At 48.7% G+C, this 18,197-nt stretch overlaps 1 protein-coding gene across 5 annotated transcripts; it reads left to right on the top strand.

The window, feature by feature from the left end:
• Positions 1-240: 240 nt before the first annotated feature.
• Positions 241-15,523, top strand: LOC103168931 (butyrophilin subfamily 1 member A1-like). Of its 5 annotated transcripts, none has more exons than XM_039911062.1 (8): positions 241-253; positions 7,806-7,936; positions 8,189-8,275; positions 10,668-11,015; positions 12,459-12,575; positions 13,503-13,523; positions 13,624-13,650; positions 14,403-15,523. In XM_039911062.1, exons 3-8 carry the CDS (start codon positions 8,200-8,202, stop codon positions 15,059-15,061), a joined length of 1,248 nt encoding a protein of 415 aa, XP_039766996.1. In that variant the 5' UTR covers positions 241-253; positions 7,806-7,936; positions 8,189-8,199; the 3' UTR covers positions 15,062-15,523. The 5 variants fall into 5 exon arrangements, with proteins under 5 accessions (XP_039766996.1, XP_028913069.1, XP_028913068.1 ...); XM_029057236.1 differs by lacking the exon at positions 241-253 and adding an exon at positions 4,035-4,184 and having other exon boundaries at positions 8,193-8,275; XM_029057235.1 differs by lacking the exon at positions 241-253 and adding an exon at positions 4,035-4,184.
• Positions 15,524-18,197: the final 2,674 nt, after the last annotated feature.

The raw sequence follows: 18,197 nt of genomic DNA, 5'->3' as shown, positions 1-18,197 counted from the left end.
TCTTTCCAGTGAGCCACGCTCCCTCACACTCTTCCAACTGCCTCTGGTGAGTTCTGCCAGTGATTGATAAGACGTTCAAATGCCACCTTTCTTTCGCGGGGTGGTGCCTTTCAACCTCCCATGTTGAAACTGATCCTGGAGAAGGAACTTCAGGTCCCGGTGAGGTGAGCCTGACCAACCACCAAATAATGGAGAATCTGCCCTTCTGTCTGGGTTGCTGCCTTGGGCAGCCCAGAAAGGAGGAGTCGGGCTGGTGAGTGTTGGGGGACCATGGTCTAAAGGGTGTGAGCTGAATTCTGGGGAAATTCTCCTGGAAATTGGACAGGAGAAGCTGTGAGTACATGATATAGAGGGCCATGGGGCACGGGGGATGGGAGTTAGTATGAAGGCGGCCCGTCCCCCAGAACAGCTAGAGGAAGGGATGGCTGGATTGAGGATGCCCACAAGAAGGGATTGGAGGGGAAATATAGAACACCCCAAACTCCTTGGAATGTCACTTAATCATATTTATTGAGCACTTACTGTGTGCAGAGTACTTTAATAAGCACTTGGGGGAATAGAATAACAGACATATTCCCTGACCACAAAGAGCTTAGAGTCTAGAGGGGGAGACAGACATTAATATAAATTACACATATTTGCATATATGCTTTGGGGCTGGGAGGGAGGATGAATAAGGGAGCATGTCAGGGTGACACAGAAGGGAATTTAAGATAAGGAAAAGAGGGCTTAGTCAGGGAAGGCCTCTTGGATGAGATATGTGTTCAGTAAGGCTTTGAAATGGAGGAGAGTAATTTTCTGTTGCATATGAAGAGGGAGGGCATTCCAGGCCAGAGGTTAGAGGTGGGCAAGACATTGGTGGTGAGATAGAAGAGATCAAGGTACAGTGAGAAGTTAGTATTAGAGGAGTGATGTGTGAAGGCTGGGTTGTAGTAGGAGACTAGCGAGGTGAGGTAGGAAGGGGCAGCATGATTGAGTTTTCTAAAGCTGATGGTGAGGAGTTTCTGTTTGATACAGACGTCGATGGGTTACCACTTGAGGAGTGGGTTGGGGGTGCCCACAAGCAGGGATTGGAGGGGAAATATAGAACATCCCAAATTTCCTGGAATGCCAGTCAGTCAAACCTATTTATTGAGCATTTACTTGAGGTTCTTGAGGAGTGGGGGAACATGTCCTGAACGTTTTTGTAGAAAAATGATCCAGGCAGCTGAGTGAAGTATGGACTGGAGTGGGGAGAGACAGGAGGCTGGGAGGTCAGCAAAGGAGGCTGATACAGCAATCAAGGTGGAGTAATATAAGTGATCAAATGATAATCTTATTTTTTAAGCACTCAACTAAGAGCCAGGAACTCTACAAAGCTCTGCAGTGGATACAAGCAGATGGGATTGGACACAGTCCCCGTACCATGTGCTCATAATCCCAATCCCCATTTTACCGACGAGGCAACTGAGGCCCAGAGAAGTGAAGTGACTTGCCCAAGGTTACACAGCACACAAGTGGCAGAGCCAGGATTAGAATCCATGACCTGTTGACTCCCAGGTCCTTGCTCTATCCACTACACCATGCTGCTTCTCCTAATTAATGTGGTAGGAGATTGGATGGAAAGGAAAGAGCAGATGTTAGCAATGTTGTGAAGGTAGAACTGACAGGATTTAGTGATGGCAAGGCAAGATTGGATAAAATTTCAAGAAGGGGGTGGTCTACGGTGTTGAAGGCAGCTAAGTGGTCTAGGGGGATTTGGATAGAGTAGAGGCAGTCAGATTTGGCAAGAAGGTCAGTGGTGAGGGCTGCTTCATTTGAGTGTTGGGGACTGAAGCCAGATTTAAGGGAATCAAGGAGACAATTGGAGGAGAGGAGGTTGAGAAAGCAGGTATTTACAACTCTCTCAAGACTATTGGAGAGAAATGGTAGGAGTGTGGTGGGGTGATAACTGGAGGGAGCCAATGGGAAGGGTTTTTTTTAGGATAGAGGTCAGGTAAGTATGTTTGAAAGAAGTAGGGAAGAAACTGTTGGAAAGTGAAGAGTTGAAAATAGCAGTCAAGGAGGGAAGAAGGGAGGGGTTGAATGTTTTGAAAAGGTATGAGGAAGGGGGTAAGAAGCACAGATGGAAGGGGTCTGCCACTTGCCTGCTGTATGGTGTTGGACAAATCATTTAACTTCCTTTTTCCTTAGTTTTCTCATTTGTAAAGTGGGGATTAAGACTATGAGGTTTATATAGGGCAGGGACTGTGACCATCCTGATTATCATGACTATCCCAGAATTTAGTACAGTGCCCGGTGCTTAGAAAGTGCTTAACAAATACCATTAAAATGCTGATGTGACAATAAAATGGTTGTCTCTGGTGCCACTTGGCTTTTTAGGTTTAGTGATGTTTATTGGGAATTATTATTTATTGATAAATTGTTAATCATTTATGAATCTTCATTTATTAGTCATTTATTGCTACATTCCTAGAGAGAGGCCCTTGGGTCAACAGAGGCCTGTTGTTGGGTAGGGATTGTCTCTATCTGTAGCCAAATTGTACTTTCCAAGTGCTTAGTACAGTGTTCTGTACACAGTAAGCGCTCCATAAATATGATTGAATGAATGAATGAATGAATGAATGAATGAATGAATGAATGAATGAATGAACAAAGACAGTTCTTTGTTCTTGAGTGATCTCTGGTTTTCCCTGTTTCAGCAAATCTGTACTTTTTGAGAAAAGAACCTGAACCATGACAGAGAGCCCCCTGTGTAACAGTCCCTAGAGATGCAAGAATCACACACAACTGGAGGCATTGTGGCTTAGTGGAGAGAACATGGCCCTGGGAGTCAGGAGACCCTGATTCTAATTCCAGCTCAGCCACCGTCTCACTCTGTGTCCTCAGGTGAATAATTTTACCACTCTGTACCTCAGTTTCCTCATCTGAGAAATGGGAAAAATAATCCCTATCTCTTTCTACCTTCTAGGAAGGTAGTAAGAGCAGCCAGAAAGGCAGTGTTGCTTAGTGGAAACAGCACAGGACTGAGAGTTAGAGAACCTGGAATCTAATCCCAGCTCTGCCACATAGATGTTGTGTGATCTTGGGCAAGTCACTTAACTGCTCTATGCCTCAGTTTCCTTGCTATTGTTCTTGTCTGTCCGTCTCCCCCAGTTAGACGGTAAGCCCATCAAAGGGCAGGGTCTGTCTTTATCTGTTACCGATCTGTACATTGCAAGCGCTTAGTACAGTGCTCTGCACATAGTAAGCGCTCAATAAATACTATTGAATGAATAAAATGAAGATGAAATGCCTGTTTTTCCAGGTCACCTAGACTGTGAGCTCCTTGTGGAACAGGGGCTGTGTCCAGCAGTCTGATTAGCTGGTATCGACTCCAGGGATTAGTACAGTGTTTGGCACAAAGTGAGAACTTAACAAATTTCACAATTATTATTATTGAGATCCATGATTTAAAAATGAAAGTGCAATACAAACTCAATGTAGTACTATTATTACTCCATCCCAGAATCTCAGATGGAGAAATTAACAAGACTGAATCAAAATCATTCCTACAGACCAAAGCTGAACTTCAATTATCCTTTTCCAAATTCTCCTCACCTCCCTCCCTCCAGTCAATCAACCCACCAGTTAAATTTATTAAGTGCTTACTGTGTTCCCAAGCACTGTACAACCGCATAGAAGAGTACCATCTAACAGAGTTGGCTAGGCAGGTTGGCTACCTACAAGGAGTTTCTAGGCTAGAAGGGGAGACAATGTTGGCACTTCAGAGACACAAAAAAACCATTCCCAGGATTGTGAGAGTGTTTGGCACCAAACGTGGATTTCCTTTTTCCAGAAAGTAGAGACCTGGAGAGTTTGTGGAATTCTGCCTGCACCAGGTGACTCCTCCCTGGAGGTCCAGCGGGGGAGCAGTAGGGCAGCCTAACTGACATCCAAACTCAGCAAACAAGCTGCATTTCCTTTATATCAGTTTCCCTTTCATTTTTCTAACTTCGTTGGTGAGTTCTGCTCAGTGACTGATGAGACATTCAAATGCTGCCTTTCTATTGGACAGTGGTAGCCAGAAGAGTCAATTCTTGCAACTGATCCTGCACAAGGAACTTCAGTTCCTGGAGAGGAGATCTAGGCTGCCACCAAACCATGGAGAATCTGCCCTGCTGCTGGGGCTGTCGGCTGTGATGGCCCAGGGAGGAGTCGGGCTGGTGAGTCTGAGGGGACCCTGCCTTCAGGAGTTGGAACTGAATTCTGGGGAAATTCTCCTGACCAGAGGAGGAGGGCTAGGGGTATGTGCAGGATGTAGAGGGTGATGTGCAGGGATGGGAAATATCCTGAGGGCTGCCCCTCTCCCAGAACAAGTAGAGGTAGGAGTGGCTGGGGTTGGGGGTGCCCTCAGATGGGGTGGAAGGAAGAGACTGAACACCCCAAACTTCCTGGAATGGGCATGGTCTTTCTCCCCAACTACCCACTGACTCCAATCCCTGGATTGTTCTGGTAGCCCCTTTCCCGTAATTCTTCTGACCCCTGAATAGGGAGGGCTGGTCCTTCCTTTCCCTCACAGAAGTCCTCACCTGGGGAAGAAGGAGGCAGAGAACCCAGGCTTGCCTACTGCCCAGCCCTGGCTTCCTCTCTCACCTGCTGGGGGAGGGCAAGTGGTCTGGGGAGACAGCAGGGCAACTGGGGAGGCAACAAGATCAAGCTATGGAGAAGGGCTGGGGTCCATCATCCCCCTGGCCCTGTATTCCCACCTGCAGACTAAAGAGGGCAGTGGTGGTTGGGGGACAGAACATGAGGGTGGGAACCTGAGAGGAAAGAGGGAACATCCACGGGCACGCGGCTGACCCCTGTCCCACAGAGCTGAGGGATCCTGGAGGGAGCTGCAGAGAAATAGGGCAGGTAGAGGGGCAGAAGGGCCAAGGTACCAAGTTGTGTTGTTACCCACCATTCTCTGCGGCACGGGAGAAGAAGAGGGAGAAATTCACTTAACGTAGGGAACCCATGGATGCAGGATCCTGGCAAAACTTGTTGCCCTTAGTAAAGCCCAGAAAGGCACTGGGCAGACAGATTCCAGAGCCTGGGGTTTAATCATCTTGATTCTCCCCATACCAGCCTTCCTTGCCCCAGGGGAACCCTCCCTGGATTTCTGCTGGGCAGGGGGACAGTGTTTCCTAGTGGGAAGAGCCCAGGTCTGCAAGTCAGAAGGCCCGGATCTAATCTGGGCTTCACCACTTACCTGCTTTGGTACCTTGGGCATGTTACTTCAATTCTCTGGGCCTCAGTTTTCTCATGTGAAAAATGAGGATAAGATAAGTTTTCTCCTTCTCCGTTTAATGGTGAGCCCTATGTGTAACAGAGACGGTATTCAATTTGACTATAGAATATCTACCTCAGTATCTAGTGCAGTCCACATATTAAGTGCTTTACACATTTTATTAATATTATTATCTCCCAGTAAATGTGTGCAGGGGCTGCTTCAGATGGTACTGTGTTATTGAGGGTGCTTGGCCCTTCCACTTTTTTTCTGTCCTCTCACCCTCCAAATCTGCCCCCGTCATCCCAGTCTTGACTGGTCTGGGGAAGGTGGGGCGGGGATGGGATGGAGGTGGGAATTTGGCTTCAACTACCACCTCTATGTGGATGATTACCAAATCTATATCTCCAGCCCTGATCTCTCTCCCTCTCTGCAGTCTCACATTTCCTCCTGCCTTCAAGACATCTCTACTTGGATGTCCAGCTGACACCTTAAACTTAACATGTTCAAAACAGAAAACTCCTTATCTTCCCACACAAACCCTGCCCTCCCACTGACTTTCTCATCAATGTAGACAGCACCCCCATCCTTCCTATTTCACAAACCTTGACTCCTCTTTCTCATTCAGTCCACATATTTAATCTATCACTAAATTCTGTTGGTTCAACCTTCACGGCATTGCTAAAATCCATCTGTTCTCTCCACCCAAACTGTTACCATGTTAATCCAATCTTTTATCCTACCCTGCCTTGATTACTGTATCAGCCTTCTTGCTAACCTCCCTGCCTCCTCTTTCTCCCCCCTCCAGCCCATACTTCGCTCTGATGCCTGGATCATATATCTACAGAAACATTCAGTCCATGTTTCCCCACTCCTCAAGAACCTCCAGTAGGTTACCATCCACCTGTGTGTCAAGCAGAAATTCCTTACCATAAGGTTTAAAGCACTCAATCACCTTGCCTCCTCCTACCTCACTTGGCTACTCTCCTACTATAACCCATACTGCACACTTTGCTCCTCTAATGCCAACCTTCTCACTGCACCTCAATCTCATCTATCTTGCCACAAACCTCTTGTCCTGTTTCTGGCCTGGAAAGCCCTCCTTCATATCCGACAGACAATTACTCACTCTTACTTCAAAGGCTTATTGAAGGCACATCTCCTCCAAGAGGCCTTCCCTGACTATGCCCTAATTTCCTCTTTTCCCACTCCCTTCTGTGTCATCCAGACTTGCTTCTTTTATTCATTCATTCATTCAATAGTATTTATTGAGTGCTTTCTATGTGCAGAGCACTGTACTAAGCACTTGGAATATACAAATTGGCAAGAGATAGAGACAGTCCCTGCCCATTGACAGGCTTACTGTCTAATTGGGGGAGACAGACAGACAAAAACAATAGCAATAAATAGAATCAAGGGGATGTACATCTCATTAAAACAATAGCAATAAATAACACCCCAAGCCCCACAGTACCTATGTAAATACCCTTTATTTATTTATATTAATCTCTCTCTCTCTCTCTCTGTGTCTCTCTCTCTCTCTCTAAACTGTAAGTTCATTGTGGGCAGGGAGTGTGTCTGTTACATTCTTGTGTTGTCATCTCCCAAGCACTTAGTACAGTGCTCCACAAACAGTAGTCACTCAATTGGAGCTGGGTCATCCCCTACTTTCCCCCCTCTTGGGTTAGGGACACTGTGGAGTTAGAGGGAGCCATGGGGGGGATTAGGCTTGGCTCCCCACCTCCTACTCCCCAGACCCTGTCCTTTCTCCCATGATCACCTCACCCTCTGACACCCCCTGGCTCCTGGAGCAGAGAGGAAGAGAGGAGCCCTGCCCATCCCTGTTCTGGGCACAGAGGGGGCTAAAGGATCTGGCACATTGTGGGGTTGGGGGAATCTTATTCCTCTATTCCCCCCCTCTTGCCTCTCCATCCTTCCTACCCTGACTAACACTTCTTGGGATCAGAGGCACAGGGGAGGTGAAAGGAACAAGGCGAGGGGGCAGTGTCCAACTTGAACTTTCCCAGAACGGGGATGGTAATCTCATCTCTTCCCTCTCCACACCCCCACTTCCATTGTCGAGGAGAATCCCTGGACTCGTGGGGACCCTGTCTCCTCCCCTATTCCCTGCCCAGCTGGTTTTCATCATGGCTGCCAAGGCCCCAGCAGGGACATGAGGGTTCTTAAAGTGGGGAAACAGTTCCCACCACATGGTTCACACAGGTCCGGTCTGGGTCTGGGAGAAGATCCAGGAAGATCCTCCCACAACCATTTTTATTGCTCACCATAATAGGGTGTGGAGGGGAGTTCAGTCCAGAGTCCAGTCCCCGCCCTGTTCTACTTTCACTTCCACAGTGGCTGGTTGGAGCAGGGTGAGGTGATAGTAGTTTACCAAGAACCAGTTCATGGGCACCCCTTTTGAGGCTGGGACCCCTTGAAGTGCCCGGTCCATAACTCAGCTTTGCAAAACTCCTCCACCCTTGCTCAGACTCTGGAGATGCTAAATTTGTACAAAGGAAATAATCCAGAGCTCCTACTGATCTTTGACATCTGTTCTCAAACCACCAACTCTCAGGTGAGTGTATTGCAGCTGTAAAATGCCCAGGAGCTCCTGGATAAGGGTCTGGAACCCTGACCCTGCTGCCCAAGTTGAAGCAAAGAACAGAATCAGGTCATCTCCCTGACTCACACTGAGGGACAGAGACTGTAAGTTGACTGGCAGAGAGTGGGTGGGGGTAGGGAGAGGGTGTTGGGGATTGGTGAGGGTGTTGGGTGCCTGGGGTAAGAATGTTGATTTGAGATATTTGGTGATCCATGTGACAAGAAGCTGACTTGTACCGATATCAGGTCCAGGCGTCTCCCACTGCTGTGTTCCTCATGTCCCAGCCTTGGCCTAGCTCTCTGATGGTGAGTGGGGCAGGTTTTGACTGAGCCATTATTGTCTTTCTATGGCCCCAGCAAGGAAGAACATGGCAGGTTTCCCAGAATCCTTCACATCCAGGTTCCTCGTCATCCTCTTTCTCCAGCTGCTCACAATGGGTTCAGGTAGGAATCTCTTCCCCATTTTACTGTCCTATGAGGCCATCTCAGAGGGAGAAAATAAATTCATTCATTCAATAGTATTTATTGAGCGCTTACTATGTGCAGAGCACTGTACTAAGCCCTTGGAATGAACAAGTCGGCAACAGATAGAGACAGTCCCTGCCGATTGATGGGCTTACAGTCTAATCGGGGGAGACAGACAGACAAGAACAATGGCAATAAATAGAGTCAAGGGGAAGAACATCTCATAAAAACAATGGCAACTAAATAGAATCAGGGTGATGTACATCTCATTAAACAAAATAAATAGGGTGGTAAAGATATATACAGTCGAGCAGACGAGTATAGTGCTGAGGGGATGGGATGGGAGAGGGGGAGGACGAGAGGGAAGGGAAGAGAAGAGGGTTCAGCTGCAGAGAGGTGAAAGGGGGGTAGAGGGAGCAGAGGGAAAAGGGGGGGAGCTCAGTCTGGGAAGGCCTCTTGGAGGAGGTGAGTTTTAAGTAGGGATTTGAAGAGGGGAAGAGAATTAGTTTGGTGGAGGTGAGGAGGGAGGGCATTCCAGGACCGTGGGAGGACGTGGCCCAGGGGTCGACGGCGGGATAGTTGAGACCGAGGGACGGTGAGGAGGTAGGTGGCAGAGGAGCGGAGCATGCGGGGTGGGCAGTAGAAAGAGAGAAGGGAGGAGAGGTAGGAAGGGGCAAGGTGATGGAGAGCCTCGAAGCCTAGAGTGAGGAGTTTTTGTTTGGAGCGGAGGTTGATAGGCAACCACTGGAGGTGTTTAAGAAGGGGAGTGATATGCCCAGATCATTTCTACAGGAAGATGAGCTGGGCAGCGGAGTGAATAATAGACTGGAGGGGAGCAAGAGAGGAGGAAGGGAAATCAGAGAGAAGGCTGACACAGTAGTCTAGCCGGGATATAACAAGAGTCTGTAGCAGTAAGGTAGCCGTTTGAGTGGAGAGGAAAGGGTGGATCTTGGCGATATTGTAAAGGTGAAACTGGCAGGTCTTGGTAACGGATAGGATAGGATAGGATAAATCTCCAGTGGGTCACCAGTGTGAATGTTCTCCAGAGATCAGAGCTGAAGGCATTGCATGTCCTCACAATCAATCAAGTATACTTATTGAGCACTTACTCTGTGCAAAGCACTGTACTAAGTGCTTGGGAGAGTATAATATAATGGAGTTAGTAGACCCATTCCTGACCCACAAACAGCTTACAGTCTAGAGGGGGAGACAGGCATTAAAATTAAATAAGTGAATTATAGGTATGTACATAAGTGCTTGGGGTTGAGGGTGGGTTAATGAAGGTGGAAAAATCCAAGTGCAAGAGTGACACAGAAGGGAATGGGGGGAGAGAGAATGAGGACTTGGTTGGGGAAGGCCTCTTGGAGGAAATATGCTTTTAATACGTTTTTGAAAGCAGGGAGCATGATCATCTGTAATATAAAGGGGGAGAGGGTTCCAGGCCAGAGGCAGAATGTGGGCAAGGCTTTGGTGGTGAGTTTGAGGTGCAGTGAGTAGATTGGCATTTCAGGAGTGAGGTGTGCAGGCTGGGTTGTAGTAGGAAATCAGAAAGGTACTGTAGGAGAGGGCAAGCTGATTGAATGTTTTAAAGCCGATAGTCAGGAGGTTCTGTTTGACCTGCAGATGGATGGCCATCTACTGGAGGTTTTTGAGGAGTGGGGAAACATGGACTATATGTTTTTGTAGAAAAATAATCCAGGCAGTAGAGGGAAGTATGGACTGGAGGGGGGAGAGGCAGGGAGGTCATCAAGGAGGCTGATGCAGTAATCAAGGTGGGATAGGATAAGTGCTTGGATCAGTGTGGTAGCGGTTTGGGTGAAGAAGAAATTGTGGATTTTAGCAATGTTGTGAAGGTTGAATTTAGAGGGTTTGGTGACAAATCAAATATATATATAGAATGAGAGATTTGTGTTGAGGATAATTCTAAGATAAGACTTGTGTGACAGGAAGGATGGTGGGGCTGTTTACAGTGATGGGAAAGTCAGGAGGAGGACAGGGTTTGGGTGGGAAGACAAGTTTTTTTTGAAAATGTTAAGTTTGAAGTATCTGCGGAACATCCAAGTAGAGTTGTCGTGAAAGCAGGAGGAAATGTGAGATTTCAGAGAAGGAGAGAGATCAGGGCTGGAGATGAAGATTTAGGAATCTTTTGCATGGAGATGGTAGTTGAAACTATGGGAGTGAATGAGGTCTCCAAGGGAGTAGGTGTAGATGGAGAATAGAAGGGGCCTAGAAACTCTAGGGCCTTAAGAGAACAAACAGGGAACAGCTCTGCCCTTTCTCTGGAGTCATGTATCTCCCGTTCCCATCAAAGACCCAGTCCCAGCTCCTTTCTGACAGTCTCTCTCTCTCTCTCTCTCTCTCTCTGTTACAGCTCAGTTTTCTGTGATTGGACCTGCTGAGCCCATCCTGGCTTTGGAGGGGGGAGACGCTGAGATGCTCTGTCACTTGAACACTAAGGAAAGCGCTGAGGACATGGAGGTGAGATGGTTCCAATCCCATCCCTCTAACATCGTGCACCTATATGACTTTGGAGAAGAGAAATTGGGAAGGCAAATGGAGGAGTATCGAGGGAGGACCAAGTTGGTGAAAGACGCCATAGATTACGGGAGTGTGGCTGTAAGAATATGCAGTGTCAGAGTCTCTGATGAGGGACAGTATCGCTGCTCTTTCTATAATGGCATTTATGAAGAAGAAGCCACTCTGGAGCTGCAGGTGGTTGGTGAGTGTCTGGTTTTTCACTGTGACCAGTGGAGGATTTTTCTCTCTCACTCTTACCCAGTCTCATAGACAGTCCTGGCTTTACCCAGAATCCCTTACAGCTTCAGGGCTCTACAATGTCCACTCCCTCTTGCCCATAGTCCTATCCAAGCTGCCCCCAACCCCATTTTGGTCCACGGGCAGCACTGCCTGATGCAGCATTTCCACAAAACATTTTCCATGGGTCAGACTCTTCCTGAGTCAGTTTCCAGACTGGATTCCTGTGATTCTGAATAGCTTGGGGCTAAATAAGGCTCAGGATAAGGCATTTCCCTCTCACCTGCTGGACAGGTTTTTCCCAAGAAACTTTTATGTTTTCTAATGCTGGGTTCTCTCCTGATTCAGGAACTATACAGGGTTGGGGCAGGAGCCTGTTCTGGTAGTTCCAGCCCAGTCTGGTTAGGATGAGGCACGGCCATATCTGGGCCTGCTTATGTTCCATTTTTATAAAGTATTTATAAGCGCTTACTAACTGCATGACCTTGGGCAAGTCACTTCACTTCTCTGTGTTAGTTACCTCACCTGTGAAATGGGGATTGAGACTATGAGCCTCAAGTGGGACAGAGACTGTGTCCAGCCAGATTTATTTATATTCACCCCAGTGCTTAGAACAGTGCCTGGCACATAGTAAGCACATAAAACATACAGTTATTATTATTACTGTTATTATTACCCAGAGTTCCCACCCATACACTTTGCTCCTCCTACGTCAACCTACTCACTGTACCTGATCACCTCCCTCTCACTGTCACCTCTTGTTCATGTCATCCCTTCTACCTGGAACTCCCTCCATATTCTTTATCCTTGTCCTTATTATTATTATTATTGTTATATTTGTTAGGCGCTGATGCACCCCAAAGGGGCACTTAGTTTCAAGTGCGGAAGAATGAAACAAACTGATTCACTGAGTTTTGCTAATAAAGCTATGACTTTAATGCATAAGCCTACAAGAAAGCACCTACTCACTGTACCTGATCGCGTCCCTCTCACTGTCACCTCTTGTTCATGTCATCCCTTCTACCTGGAACTCCCTCCATATTCCTTATCATTATTATTATTATTATTATGATTGTTATATTTTTTAGGCACTGATGCACCCCAAAGGGGCACTTAGTTCCAAGCGCAGAAGAATGAAACAAACTGACTGAATTTTGCTAATAAAACTATGACTTTAATGCATAAACCTACAAGAAAGCTATGGCTTTAATGCATAAGCCCATGAAAAAACGCTATGGCTTTAAAATATATAAACCTATGAAAAAGCTATGGATCCAGTGAACAAAACATACCCAAACCTTGAAGAAAATGTATTACACCCCCCCAGGGTCCCACAGGCAAAGTTATGGAATAGGCCATACTTGCCCCATGTTTCCCTCTGATGATATTTTTGGCAATTCTATTTCAGCTCCCCTCTTCCCGACGGCTCTGTCCTTGATGGTGGCCCTGGGAGTGACCCTCCCTGTGCTGGGACTGCTCATCGCTGGGGGTCTTTATCTCATCTGGAAACACCCCAGGGACAAAGGTAAAGGAACAAGAATGTTCCCGTACACCCCATTACTGCAGGGAAAGATAGGAGGACAGCATGGGATTGGAGGGCAGATAGGTCAGAGTTCAGAGCTCCCAGCTGACTGGTCGGGGGGGAGACCAGGCCACAGGCCCAACCCCCCAAAACGACTCCCAACCTGACATTCTGTTTTTCCCAGAGAAGAAACCGACTAACTCTGTGTCTGCAATGACTGTCACTGATGGAAGTGGGGAGACAATAAGGAGTAGAGACCCCATCCTCAACTCCCCCATTCAGATTGAAGCCCAGCTCTCCCCATCCACTTCCTGCCCCAGTCCCGTCCTGCTGTCCAGTTCCCCAGTGCAGCCACAGTCCCTGGGGAGCCTTGAGATCTGAGCCCTGAGAGATGCCAACTGATAACAGTGAATGGATGGGGGGGTGTTTGTCTGTGTGTCTGTGTGAGTGCATGTGTCTGTGTGAATGTGTGTGTCTCTGTGACTGTGTTCTTTTGTCTGTATTCTTAGTGTAGTGCCTGGGCCAGGGAGACAACTTCATCTTAATTTATTAATTTATATTAATGGTCTGTCTCCCCTTCCAGGATATAAGCCCCTTGTGGGCAGGGAAGTCTGTTGTATTCCCTGAAGCGCTTAGTACAGTGCTCTGCACACAGAAAGCACTCAGTAAATACCATTAATTGCTTGCCTGATTGATGATAACCTACTGGCTCTTCCTGGAGATTTCAGGGACAGTGGTCACCATTCCAGATCCCTTGGCAGTTGGGATTCTGTCCACGGGGTCATTCCCTGCTCTATGTACCAGAAATAGACTCCTCTGACCCCCATCACATCCCCTCCCACCCCACCCCGAGTTCTCCCCTTCTGGCGTGTCCCCGAGTTATTTTAATATTAATTCTTTTCAATTAATATTAATTCTTTTCCTTTTCAGGGAAACTCCAGATCGAGCTCAGTAAGTTCTGTGTTTCTTTCATTTCTGTCGGTTTTCTCCTGTTGGAGTTTGCGTCTGCTCCACCAGCCCAGTGACGTCTCCTCTCTCCGTTCCCTTGCAGGGTGGAGCAAGGGCCAGTTGCACATGGGTAAGTGACCCTGACCTTTTCTGAGATCTTAGGTCCCTCCCACCCCCGGGGGTCCTGGCCCTTTCCGACTCCATCCCTGAGAACCAGACCCAGGGCTGTTACCAGTGTCCTCTGCTACCTTCTCCTCCTCCTCTTCCTCAGTCAATGTCAGTCAGTGGTTTGTATTGAGTGCTTACTGTGTGCAGAGCACCGTACTAAGCGCTTGGGAGAGAACGATAATGACAATAGACATTCCCTGCACACAACGTGCTAACAGTTTAGAGGGGTGGACAGGCATTAATAGAAATAAATGAAATATATATGTATATTCATATATATATTTATATATAAATTCTTCCTTCTCTTCCTCCTGCCCCCCCCCCCCGTCTCCTCCCTGTTGCTATCGGGGCTCCAGTAGCCCCCAGGAATGGCTGGACTAGAGTAGGGGGGACAGAGTGGAGGTGAAGCCCCAGGCAGGAGCGGGGGCTCCCCGGCGGAGATGGGGGGGCGGCTGGGGCCTGAGCCCCGGGGGCGGGGCGGAGCGCGATGACATCACCGCCGTGTCTCGTCCGGGGGGCGGGGCGGGGCGGAGCCTCCGGGCGGGGCCCGTGGGACACACAGTGTGCGGCGGTGGCCAGGGGGGCCCGCGGGGCGGGGGGTCACGGCTCCGGACCCGCCCCCTCCGGGCAGCCCTGCCGGGCTGCGCCCTGGCCCGGCCCCGGGGTCTCCTCTGCCCCGAGCCCCCAACGCTCACCCACACACTCTGTCCGCAGCCAACGTCACTCTCGATCCCGACACGGCGTATCGCTTTCTCGTCCTGTCTGAGGATCTGAAACGGGTGACACGGGGAACCACACGGCAGGACCTGCCCGACAACCCGGAGAGATTCAGTCATAACTCCTGTGTGCTGGGCCGCGAGCGCTTCACCTCCGGGAGACATTGCTGGGAGGTGGAGGTGGGAGAAGCGACTGTCTGGTATCTGGGGGTTTGTAGGGAAAATGTGAGGAGAAAATGGGAGATCTCGGAGTCACCTACGGATGGATTCTGGGCCGTGAAGAAAGATTATGATGGATACTATGCGCTCACCTCTCCTCGCGTCCCTCTCCCCCTGACCACCTCCCCCAGCCGGGTGGTGGTTTACCTGGACTACGAGGCCGGAGACGTCTCCTTCTACAGTGGCACTGACGGATCCCACATCTACACTTTCCCCCGCGCCGCCTTCTCGGGGACCCTCCGACCTTTCTTCCGCCTTTATTACACGAATCAATGCCTGACCATCTGCCCTGTCCCTGCCCCCGCTCAGGAGACTCCAGTGAACCCCCCTGGCCTGGGACCAGCCTCAGCCACTGGAGAAGGGGATCCCCTCCCTGGGGCCGATGCCCCATTGCTCCCCCAACCCAAGCCGGGCCCCGGAGTCCCTCCTGCCCCTTAGGGAGCCTCCCGGCCCCTCCCCTCTGCCCCCTGTACCGCTCCTTCCCCTCCCGGGGCTGCAGCTACCTGTGTCCCCGCCTCCTCCTCTGCTCCCCCAGGGCAGGCCCAGCCTAGGAGGGGTCTCTGCTACTGTTGCTGCTGCTGGGGAAGTGTCCCTGCTGAGGGCGGGGCTGGGGGCAGTAAAGCAGCTGCTGCAACTCTGGTACCTCAGTGGGGTTTTACAAGTGCCACTGACCCTCCTGCGCCTTACTCCTCCACCAGACCCTGAACTCGGAGGGCAGAGGGGCAGCTCGCCTCCACCGCCCAGTTGTCATAGACTCCAGATTCTCCTGGTTTATGGCAATTCTTTTTGAACTTTCGTGTGGGATTGGGTTCTGTTCCTGGCTCAGTGTGGAGGTGGCTAATGTGATTATGGGCTTCACCTTGAATTCACCAGAATAATAATAATGATGGCATTTGTTAAGCGCTTACTATGTGCCAGGCACTGTTTTAAGTGCAGGGGTAGGTACAAGGTAATCAGGTTGTCCCACGTGGGGCCGACGGTCTTAATCCCCATTTTACGGATGAGGTAACTGAGGCACAGAGAAGTTAAGTGAGTTGCCCAAAATCACACAGCTGACAAGTGGCAGAGCCGGGATTAGAACTCACGACCTCTGGCTCCCAAGCCCGTGTTCTTTCCACTAAGCTGATAGTTATGGTATTTGTTAAACTCTTACAATGTCACAGGCACTGTACTAAGAGGTGGCGTGGAAACAATCAAAGTGGGTTGGACACAATTTCTGTCCCATGTGGGACTCTTGAGAAGCAGCATGGTGTAGTGGCTAGGGCACGGGCCTGAGAATCAGAAGGTCATGGGTTCTGATCCCGGCTCTGCCACTTGTCTGCTGTGTGAACTTACTCAAGTCACTTCTCTTTTCTGTGCCTCAGTTACCTCATCTGTAAAGTGATGATTAAGACTGTGAGCCCCACGTGGGAGAGGGACCGAGTCCACCCTGATTACCTTGTATCTACCCCAGTGCTTAGAACAGTGCGTGGCACATAGTAAGTGCTTAATAAGTTCTATTATGATTATTATTATCATTATTAATCCCCATTTTAGAGAAGTGGTAAGTGAGGCACAGAGAAATGAAGTGACTTGCCAAAGGTGACAGAGCAGACAAGTGAGAGAGGCTGAATTAGAAATCAGGGCCTTCTGACCCCCAGGCTCATGTTCTATCCATTAGGGCACACTGCTTCTCAGTGTGATGCCCCATACCCGCCGACACTCTCCCTGCGCTCCGTGACACAGCGGGAATAGGATGGGCGGGATGAGAGAATGTGAATGGTGCCACACAGACCAGACCGGCAGAACTCCAATCAACTCCTCCGTGCACATTCTCACTCCAAATTCTCAGAATTGAGGCTCATCCATTATTTCTGATGGGGGGACTCCATCCCTGAGCACCTACTGCATTCAGCTCACCCGACTGAGAATGGATTGTGCACAGAGCACTGGAGAAAGTGTTTAGGAGCATACGATGAGAATTACAGTCACTATGCCTGCCCTCAAGACACTGAGATTTTCATGGGGAAGAGCGGTAAACGCAGATTGTATTAACAGGATTAATAAGTGAAATAAATCAACTACACACATGTAATTATGCTAATCTGTTGGGGTGACATGTTTGGGAAGGTGGGGATTGGTCAGGGATTGGGTTCTGTAGGAGAGAGATTTTCATGGGGAGCTGTAAAGGGAGGTGGGGAACACAGGCTCAGTGTTTGGACGTGTCTTAGAGGTGAGAGGAAGGAGTGGTAACAAAGTTGGCTTGTGAGGAGTGAAGAGTGCAAGCGTGAGTGGTTGAGAATACCGGAAAGGTGAGAAGGAAGCAGTGTGGTGTAGGGGTCAGAGGACCTGGGTTCTAATCCCAGAGCTGCCATTTGTCTGCTGTGTGACCTTGGGCAAGACACTTAACTTCTCTATGACTCAGTTGCCTCACCTGTGAAATGGGGTTTAAGACTGTGAACCCCCTGTGGGACATGGACCGTGTCAAATCTGATTAATTTATATCTACCCCAGCACTTTCTACAGTGCCTGGGACATAGTAAGGGCCCGACAAACACAATAAACTCTAATAAAGGAGAGAACTGGGGGAGAATCCTACATCCCATGAGCAGAAAGATTTGCTTGTTCTGGAGAAATCTGTAACCACAGGAGGTTTTTGAGGAGCTGAGTGAAAGCTCTGATTTGTAGTCAGTCACTCATTTTAAGAACACAGTTCCCAGTGTGGAATATAGAAAAATCTACATAATAACAATTATGGTATTTGTTAAATATTTACCATGTGCCAAGCACTGTTCTAAGCACTGGCGTAGACACAGGGTAATCAGGTTGTCCCATGTGGGGTTCACACTTTTAATCCCCATTTTACAGGTGAGATAACTGAGGCACAGAGAAGTTAAGTGACTTGCTCAAGGTCAACCAGCAGACAAGTGGTGGATGGGGGAGGGGCTGGGGACAAGAAGATTAGTGAGTTGCATCAGTGCAACTGAGAGATGACAGGAACATGACCCAACCTGGTGATTGAAAGAGTGGGAGGAAGGAGCGAATCTGGAAAATTTTGAAGGGAAAAGCCAGCAGGATGTAGTGGCGCTGTGGCCTCTGAAGCACAGGCCGGAGAATCAGAGGATTCTAATCCTGACTCTGCCCACTGTCTGTCTTGTGACTTGGACAAGTCACTTACCTTCTCTGTACCTCAGTTACCTCCTTTGTAAAACATGGATCAAAACTTAGAGCCCCAGTAGGACATGGACTATGTCCAACCCATTTACCTTTTATCCAAGCTAGCACTAAATACAGTGCCTGGCAAGTAGTAAACACTTAATACAATTTAAATTAAAAATGTTGGACTTGAAGTGGGAGGAGAAAGAATGCAGACAAGATGACACCATCTGGAAGCTAGTGACCAGGAGCCCACAGTTGCTCAGCAACCCAACATAATCATGAGAATGATAATAATAGTGATGATGATAATACCAATAATAATGAATAATAATAATGGCATTTGTTAAGCGCTTCCTATGTGCTAGGCACTGTTCTAAACACTAGGGTAGATACAAGATTCCATTCCCGCTCACCTTATAAAAACCATCGCCCCTGT

This window comes from Ornithorhynchus anatinus, unplaced genomic scaffold, assembly GCF_004115215.2.
Source record: "Ornithorhynchus anatinus isolate Pmale09 unplaced genomic scaffold, mOrnAna1.pri.v4 scaffold_687_arrow_ctg1, whole genome shotgun sequence".
NCBI lineage: Eukaryota > Metazoa > Chordata > Mammalia > Monotremata > Ornithorhynchidae > Ornithorhynchus > Ornithorhynchus anatinus.
The sequence above is the reverse complement of the archived record's forward strand: the minus strand, read 5'-3'. Positions and strand labels throughout refer to the sequence as shown.

Coding starts and splice junctions, on each gene's coding strand:
- LOC103168931 (XM_029057233.2), top strand. CDS start 8,179: ATGGCCCCAGCAAGGAAGAACATGGCAGGTTTCCCAGAATCCTTCACA. Junction 8,276..10,667: donor GCTGCTCACAATGGGTTCAG/GTAGGAATCTCT, acceptor TCTCTGTTACAG/CTCAGTTTTCTGTGATTGGA. Junction 13,651..14,402: donor CAAGGGCCAGTTGCACATGG/GTAAGTGACCCT, acceptor CTCTGTCCGCAG/CCAACGTCACTCTCGATCCC.